The sequence below is a fragment of the Microcebus murinus genome, chromosome 16 (assembly GCF_040939455.1).
Source record: "Microcebus murinus isolate Inina chromosome 16, M.murinus_Inina_mat1.0, whole genome shotgun sequence".
In the NCBI taxonomy this organism is placed as follows: Eukaryota; Metazoa; Chordata; class Mammalia; order Primates; family Cheirogaleidae; genus Microcebus; species Microcebus murinus.
The window spans coordinates 31,654,855-31,663,698 of record NC_134119.1 but is presented as its reverse complement, the minus strand read 5'-3'; the positions used below and the strand labels follow the sequence as shown (position 1 = coordinate 31,663,698).

The 8,844-nt window shown below is 40.3% G+C and overlaps 1 protein-coding gene and 1 long non-coding RNA gene across 3 annotated transcripts in view; one reads left to right on the top strand and one right to left on the bottom strand.

Annotated features, from left to right (window-relative positions):
• The first annotated feature begins 36 nt into the window (after positions 1–36).
• The window catches only part of LOC142876885 (uncharacterized), a 33,597-nt gene continuing 24,789 nt past the window's right edge, over positions 37–8,844 (top strand). The window contains exon 1 of the long non-coding RNA XR_012923736.1: positions 37–1,053. This is a non-coding gene — a long non-coding RNA (uncharacterized LOC142876885). The remainder of the gene's footprint in view (positions 1,054–8,844) is intronic.
• Positions 3,559–8,844, bottom strand: part of ITCH (itchy E3 ubiquitin protein ligase) — a 132,772-nt gene continuing 127,486 nt past the window's right edge. For both annotated transcript variants that reach the window (XM_012754675.3, XM_012754676.3), the window contains exon 25: positions 3,559–7,059. In XM_012754675.3, the coding sequence (XP_012610129.2) occupies positions 6,960–7,059 (100 nt within the window). In that variant the 3' untranslated portion in view covers positions 3,559–6,959. The remainder of the gene's footprint in view (positions 7,060–8,844) is intronic.

Here is an 8,844-nt window from a genome sequence, read left to right as displayed (position 1 = left end):
GGTTCTCGGTGTCGCAAGAAGCATTCAGCTCTCAATCGAGGTCTGAGCTGGCTCTGGAAGCCCTGGGTGGAGGAAGAGTATGAAAGCGAGGGGGGGGGGCGGTTGCTGAGACCCCTTTGCACCCAGATTGAGGCAAAGAGAGAGGCCCAGAGCCCAAACGCGCTGAAGACATGGGAAAGTGCGGGGTTGGGGCTGTAGTCAGGTACCGCTGGAGGCTCCAGAGCGACCCCCTTGGGAATATTTCATCCAAGTTCTGAGATAAATTGGTCAGGGCTGGCCTGGGAGTTTACAGACGAGGGAATGGAGCTCAGCCCCACCCCTGAGTTACCGTGGAGAAGCCTCTTCACATCTCTGTGCTCTATCATTTTCTCACCTTCAAAACGGGCTCCCTTTTTCCCAGAGCCCTATGTTGTCCCGTTTTACGCTATTTAAACGTACTTCTGGATCCTCTAGCAGTAAATAACTTATGCTAAAACATGCGGCCATTTGGTGAACCTTGCGCCACGTTACTGTGCTGAACATTCACAAATGCGTTATGTCCAGTAGCATAGTGAGTATCGGTCCCCGATACTTTACAAATGCTGTCTCTTCCAGTCACTGGAGCTTGCTAAATCAGATCAGCTGTGGTGATCTAACTCCAAATTTTCATTCCACGGTAGCAGTGGGGAAGGATTTGGTGCTGCTTCAGGGGTGTGTCTGCATGTTAAGAAGATTGGATAGCGACTTTACAACGAAGAAACCTAGCAGACACCACCTTAACCAGGAGATCAAGGTTCATATTACTGGTAACAGGACATATTGATGTCGTGTGCCCTGTGATACGATGTGCCAAGGGCACATCACCTCCGTGGTATTTTTCACAAAAACCTCCAGCCTTCACCATGAGAAAATTAAACTAAACCCAATTAGAGGATATTCTACAAGGTACCTAACCAGTACTCTTCAAAACTCTCAAAGTCGTGAAAGACAAGGAATGAATGAGGAACTGTCACAAATTGGAGGAGACCAAGGAGAAAGAAAAACAACATTGGTGGAAAAACTGGTGAAATCAGAGTAAGTACTGTAGTTTAGAGTTGTTTTTTTTTTTAACCAATGTTAATTTATTAGTTTTGATAACTAGCTTCGTGGGATGTTAACATTGGGAAAAGCTAGCTGAAAAGCATGCAGGAATTCACTGTACCATTTTTGTAACAGTTCTGTAAACGTAAAATTTTTAAATAAAGGGTTTAAAAAGGGATCAAATACAGAGGAATGACTGTTGAATGCTGAAAACATTAGGAAAGAATTTAGCTGGGGGAACAAGTGCTGCAGTGACTGGACTCCAAAATATCCTGGAAGGTAAGTGCAGGAGTAATCACCACTATCTTGCATATACAGAACCAGAGTGAAATAATTTAAAATATACATCGCAATCCTAGAAGCCATAGTTCATGTGACTGGGGCCAAACAAGAGTGAAGGAGCTGGAGATAGGGCCAAGAGTGTCCTTGAGTGACAGGCTTACATATTTGGAAGTTTATTCTGTGGTAATAGAGGAATCATTGTAAGATTTTAGGCAGAGGCAGCATGAGACAGACGTCTTCCACAGATCATCCTGAGGCAGCACAGAAGATAGACTGGAGGAGGCAGAATGGAAGCAAAGACAAGGGTCAGCCAGGTTATGGGTAAGGGATGTGGGCTATGGTAATGGGGTCAGCTCTGAGGGAAGGGATTCAAAAAAGTTTTGGAGTTGTATTTGACAGGATTTGGAGATTAATTAGATGGAATGGCTAAATTAGCCATTGCAAGTATGACTGCATATTCTCAAGGTCTTTCCCTGTGGTGTGCCTTGAGGAAATCATATTGTCCATGGCTACTCTTTGCTAAACAGGAACCTGTTCATAAGGGACCAACATTGTCCTTATGGAGTCTCCTCTCCTTGCCAACCAGAAGATTCCCCTGGCTCCACCCCACAAATGTCCTGCTCACAAAGGAGACCTACAAACACATAGAGTCTGACAACAAAATGAGTTACATGATGTGAGACATTCTTCTTAAAAGTCCAGAGAACAGCAGCCCGTCAGTTTGATGCTTTGTAAGTTTTGGGATGGAGAGCCAAAACTTACAGTAAGTGAGTCAATTGGTCTGACCCTTGTCTTTGCTTCCATTCTGCCTCCTCCAGTCTATTTTCTGTGCTGCTTCAGGGTGATCTGTGGAAGACCTCTGTCTCATGCTGCCTCTGCCTAAAATCTTACAATGATTCCTCTATTACCACAGAATAAACTTCCAAATATGTAAGCCTGTCACTCAAGGACACTCTTGGCCCTATCTCCAGCTCCTTCACTCTTTTTTGGCCCCAGTCACATGAACTATTGGCTAGAATTGCAATATATATCTTAAATTATTTCACTCTGGTTCTACATATGCAAGATAGTGGTGATGAACACTTTGCACTTACCTTCCAGGATATTTTGGAGTCCAGTCACTGCAGCACTTGTCAATGGTCAGTAAGAACAATTATTCCCAATAGAAGATTTCTTCATGCTTAATGTATGTGTGTGTCGGGGGGGGGGGTATCTTTGCCCTTTTTCTTACACACAATGAAGCTAGAGCTTTCTGGTTGCTTCTGAGACAGATTATTAATAAATAGGACAGGGTCTACTACTCAGGACCCTGGGGGGGGGCTGTTTGTGTTCTACAATCACTGTTAGATCAGCATATTAAATTCTATTTCCCTTAGCCTTTCTCTTGGTTCTGTTTTATTTATTTTTTTGGGGGGGGGGTGCTGTTCACACTGTTTATTTGCTCCTCTGAAAAAAGTCAAGAACATTGGGGGCCTCATCGAACATCGAAAGCAGAAAGGGTGAGGCAAGGACACTTCAATAAAGGCTCACGGCTTGAGGGACGCGGGCAGACTCCAGGGAGGAAGAGGAGGAATTCCAGGTCACCCCCAGAGAGGGCCTCTCCTCCTAGCCACGCAGGGGCAGAACTCAGACTGGGACCCAGGCTCCTGTCTGAGGTGGCCCCTACACCTGCCCTGCTGAGGCTATAGGTCGTCATTGGACTGAGAGGTGGCCTGGGCCCCAGCCTGAGGCCCCTAGGGAAGGAGTCAAGACAGAACCTGGTCATCCAAAGCCAACCTTGGTTCTGTTTTAAATGTGAGCATGGTCATCTAGGTTTCCTAATAAGAAAAAGGTCTACTAAAACTTTTCGGTAGATGAGCAAGCCAGCTTATAAAGAACAGTCAATCTAGGTAGCTAGGGTGGTTCTCTACTCAGCATTTATGGCTGGGGTTCTGTCTTAGAGCACTTTTGTCTCAGAAAAGCAATTCAGATGGAGGCCTTAATGTTTGTTAGTGGCCCTTATAGATGTCTTCATTTTCAACATAGGCACCGAATCCAATCTCATCTGAGTAGATCTTTCTAGTTTGTTTCTATCCACACCACAGGACAGATTGTAAGTTGCCACTTATGAAAGCTGAGCGGCAGAAGTCTATATGCCTGGGTCACATAGAAGTCTTCTCTGTGGGAGGTTGGGGGTAGACAATAGCTTTTTACCCAAAACTAACAGAAGTGTACAAATGAAGGACCAAAAAACTTTAATTATAAACACAGTCTTACATTGTTTAAGGAAATACAAATGAGGCAACCCCTGAGGGAACTTTAAACATACTTGACTCCCTGTGATATTTGTAGAGTTACCTTAGTATTAGAAATTATACTCCAAGAAAACAAAGGTACTCCAATATAGTAATATACAATCTACTGCTGTCACTCCCTATTATTAGTTAATGAAAGCATAATGTAATTTTGTAAATAACCCTAAAAGAAAAGCAATAAAAGGAGGGGGGCTGGAGATACCAACAATACTAAATAGAAGTAGTTAACTCTAAATGAGTTTAGAAGGACAGAGTTACATCCAAAACAAGGAGGGATATAAAAACAGAGGAAAAGTTTAAATTCCAAGAATCACCCTTGATAACATTTCAGATTTTTAACCAGTTAAGTAAAAAGTGGCAGAGTGGGCTTGACTGGAATACTTCACTGTGTGTACTTGAGCATGTTTCGTTAAAATTTCTGATGAGCTGACATTGGTATGTCAATCGCTTGATGAAAAATTAGTACCTAAATTTTTTTTTCCCCAAGAGAAGGTGTGTCATTATGTTGCCCAGACTGGAACTGAACTCCTGAGCTCAAGCGTTCCTTCTGCCTCAGCCTCCTACGTACAGTATCTGAATTTTAAATAGAATTATTGCAAATCTTATGAAATGAGATTCTTTTTTACTCTGACATATGATAATAAAAGACAGAGCGGGAATGCATTATTATGAACTTCTTGATCAGTTTTAAACCACTCCATCTGATGAAACAAGTGAGGTCCTTCTCTCCTGACTAGGCTGTGGAATGCTGCCTTCCCCAACCCCTCCCCGCAAAAGAGCAGAAAAATAACTCAATTGCTCATTTTGTTTTTATTTCAACGTAACATGCAGTAAAAAAAAAAAAAAAAATTAACAGGATTTATTAGCATTTACAATGCTTACAAGGAAAAAGATTCTAAAAGCAATTTAGTTAAAAAAGCTCTAATTAAACACAATAAATCTATTTCCAAATATTCAGTTTGGACCAAAATTTAAGATAACATCTGATAGATATTTATGTCTGCTGTCTATTTGCAGTATTTTTATATAACCTCTGATTCTTGGGATATCCAGCCCCCATTTTTCTAACACAGCAGGGAAGACATATACATGTGGCCATTTAAATTAAAGGAAGAAATGGAGTAGGGAGATCCCAGGCTGCAAAAATATATACAAGCATTTACCTTTTCAAGAACTAAACGTTTCTTTCATAAAAATATTAAATAGCCAAGCCCTATAGAACTAGGGCCAGGGCTACTTCAAATATAACTATTCTGTATTTTAAAAATATAGGGCAGAAAGCCTTTTGGGTGATATTTATACATTTTCACACAATATTTCTAGGTCCCTAAATGAATCATGAAGCATTATGTAGAACCAAAAAAGTCTATTTTCTTACATTATCTCTTAATTTCATCTCATAAATCTCTAGTAATTGTTGTATGTAACTATGTTTCAGTATGAGAATTCACCTCAATAGGAAGTCTTTATAGAAGGCTTATTCTTTGTAGCCTATATTACCAAAGTTCAGACTTATATAATGAATGGATAGTTGGCAAACATTCGCTCTGTAAGACAAAGCAATACCATTTTTCCCCCTACCAACACAAAGGCAGAGTCCCTACTTTCAAAACAACTAGGGCTTTTGGAGACCACATATTTCTGGGGGTATGTGAAATAAAAAACAAATATAAGGTTGAAGAGAATCTAATCTCCCCCTTTACCCTGACAATTTCTTGATGACGCAATATTTTCATTCATGTAAGTCTCTGCTTTATGATGGCAGTGTCTTAGAGTACAGATATACAAGTTTAAAAAAAAGTGTTTTTATTGTTCCAGGGTGTAAATAGGAGAGCAGTTAGGGGAGAAAAACCATTTTCTTCCCATAAGGGAACAGGGGTCTGCTACTTTCTGCTTATTCTTGGCTTAATGCTCCTTGTTCATGCTATGCTACTGAAACATGGCAAAGCCCCTGTTATGTGAGTTTTGAGGTTGTACTCAGGTTCACCTATAATAGGGACTCAGCTGGCTTAGGCTTCCTTCACTGCCCATAAAGTCAAATGTATGATAGCAGCCATTTTGAAAGTCTAAGGTAGGCCAAGTGAAAAGAATTAACTATAGAAAAATTCAAAGTGCATTAATCAGTTACTATTGGATCAGTCTAAAATTAAATAGTCATGAGAAAAAAACGGAAAACTTGATAAAATTTTTAGGGGCGAAAATAATATTTCAGATAAGGAATATCAAAATCCAGTTCAGGACAATGTAAAGAATGGAAATGACTACTACAACATATGTTAGGGAAATGATAAATTTGAAGACTTTTAATTCACACAGAGAATAAATTTCTGTGGTTACTAGATGTTATCTTCCATTCTTTTTAGCCAGTATTATAGCTCTCCCTCCCAAATGAAAATGTGATTTTAGAAATTATTTTACTGACTTCTGTTTGGACTAGAAAGCACTCTGATTACAAATTGAACTCCTTAGCAATAATTAAATATACCTGAAATTGTTGGATTATGATAAAATTATAAAGCTTCAATTATGTAGAGGAACACAGAAAAGTCATCAATAATGGCCTTAGATGAATTCAGCTAAATTAATTCCAATTCTAGGTTAACTTTAAAAATAACAGTGAAGGAACCACAGTGTAAATATTGTTTGTAAAGTTTCATTTCCAAATGAAGAGAGGTATGAAGTCATTCGCAGGCTGGGACCAATTCTTCCCTGTATTCAAATTGATAAAACTACATTGTAGAGAGATGCAAGAGTCTTGCATCACTTCCAGGAAGTGCATAGATTCATGCTCCACAAAGGAAAAACAACAGTCAGGCCAGGCTGAAATGAGAGGGAGAGCACAAGCCAGAAGTTTGCTCACAAACCCAGAAGCTGGGCTGAGCTTGCACTTTAATACCTCTTACCAAGAGGCTTAATAGGAAGATCTTGTATATTGCAGTTACCAAGGGACTTCCCTGCATATCTGCAGAATCTCTAAAAGAAAAAAACCTACTCCCAAGTGAGACTTTTGACACATATATAAAATTGTTAAGGAAACAATCTAGTCTAGTAGAATAAGACAAGGCAGATTTCATTGCTGTGTTAAATCTCATATTAAGTAAGATTTTGACTAGTCATGTGCAGATCTGATTTCTGGAAACACTGAGTAGAAATCCAGAATCACTGGGAGATAAATCTCAATGATAACATTAATTTACTTACACTCAGATAACTCTCTAAACAGTCACAGTCCAATTTTACAACTAGATGTGCAACAGGCAGAGAAGGAAAAGGACAAACATTGCAAATAACTTCTTATCCTTTCATGGTGCAAATTCTTAGAAGTTACTCTTGTCCAAATCCTTCTGTTTCTTCAATGGCAAACAACAGCTTTTCCTTCAGTTGCTCGTAGCTCTTGTATGGTGGCAGGTCTAGGCGGTTAAAGCTAAAAGTAACAATTATTAGTTTGAGAAATGGAAATTTACAAAGAATCAAATAGGCAGTGTACTATAGCAACACTGGTTTAAAACCCAGGTAAACCTGGATTCAAATATCAGTTCTGCTACTAACTGACCATAACATAATTGTAAACTTATAATTATGACTTTTATTAGTTATTGCAAATTAAAACATGGAACCTCACAAAGTAATGAGACTGGTTTTCATGTGTGACTGAGATAAGCTGTTCACAACAGTATAATTACAGCACAGTATGCTTCAAGTTCGAAAAAAGCAAGGGGTTAGGGGTCAAATCAAAACACGTGTACAAGATCAATGTGCAATCAACTGTACTTCTATATACTAGCAATGAACAATCTGAAATGAGATTAAGAAAATAATTCCATTTACAACAGCATCAAAAAGTAAAATACATAATACATTTTTTTTTTTTGAGACAGAGTCTCACTTTGTTGCCCAGGCTAGAGTGAGTGCCGTGGCGTCAGCCTAGCTCACAGCAACCTCCAACTCCTGGGCTCAAGCGATCCTCCTGCCTCAGCCTCCTGAGTAGCTGGGACTACAGGCATTCGCCACCATGCCCGGCTAATTTTTTCTATATGTATATGTGTTGGCCAATTAATTTCTTTCTATTTTTAGTAGAGACGGGGTCTCACTCTTGCTCAGGCTGGCTTTGAACTCCTGACCTTGAGCTATCCTCCCACCTTGGCCTCCCAGAGTGCTAGGATTACAGGCGTGAGCCACAGCGCCTGACCTACATAATAAATTTAACAAAAGAAATGTAAGACTTATAATGAAAATCACAAAACAGTGTTGAAATAAAGATGACCTAAATAAATGGAAAGACAGCTTATGTCCATAGATCAGAAGACTTCATATTGTTAGGATGGCAATATTCCCCAAATTGATCTACTGATTCAAAGAAGTCAATATCAAAATCACAGCTAGGCCGGGCGCTGTGGCTCACGCCTGTAATCCTAGCTCTTGGGAGGCCGAGGCGGGCGGATTGCTCAAGGTCAGGAGTTCAAAACCAGCCTGAGCAAGAGCGAGACCCCGTCTCTACTATAAATAGAAAGAAATTAATTGGCCAACTAATATATATAGAAAAAATTAGCCGGGCATGGTGGCGCATGCCTGTAGTCCCAGCTACCCGGGAGGCTGAGGCAGAAGGATCACTCGAGCCCAGGAGTTTGAGGTTGCTGTGAGCTAGGCTGACGCCACGGCACTCACTCTAGCCTGGGCAACAAAGCGAGACTCTGTCTCAAAAAAAAAAAAAAAAAAAAAAAAAAAAAAAAATCACAGCTAAAGTCTGTAGAAAAGGACAAGCTAGCCGGATGCGGTGGCTCATGCCTGTAATCCCAGCACTCTGGGAGGCCAAGGTGGGAGGATAGCCCAAGGTCAGGAGTTCGAAGCCAGCCTGAGCAAGAGTGAGACCTCGTCTCTACTAAAAATAGAAAGAAATTAATTGGCCAACTGAAAAAAAAATATATAGAAAAAATTAGCGGGGCATGGTGGTGCATGCCTGTAGTCCCAGCTACTCTGGAGGCTGAGGCAGAAGGATTGCTTGAGCCCAGGAGTTTGAGGTTGCTGTGACCTAGGCTGACACCATGGCTCTCTACCCTGGGCAACAGAGTGAGACTCTGTCTCAAAAAAAAAAAAAAAAAGAAAGAAAAAAGAAAAGGACAAGCTGATTCTAAAATTCATATGGAAATCCAAGGGGCCCCAAATAGCCAGAACAACCTTGAAAAGTTGGAAGATACAGGCTTCCCAATTT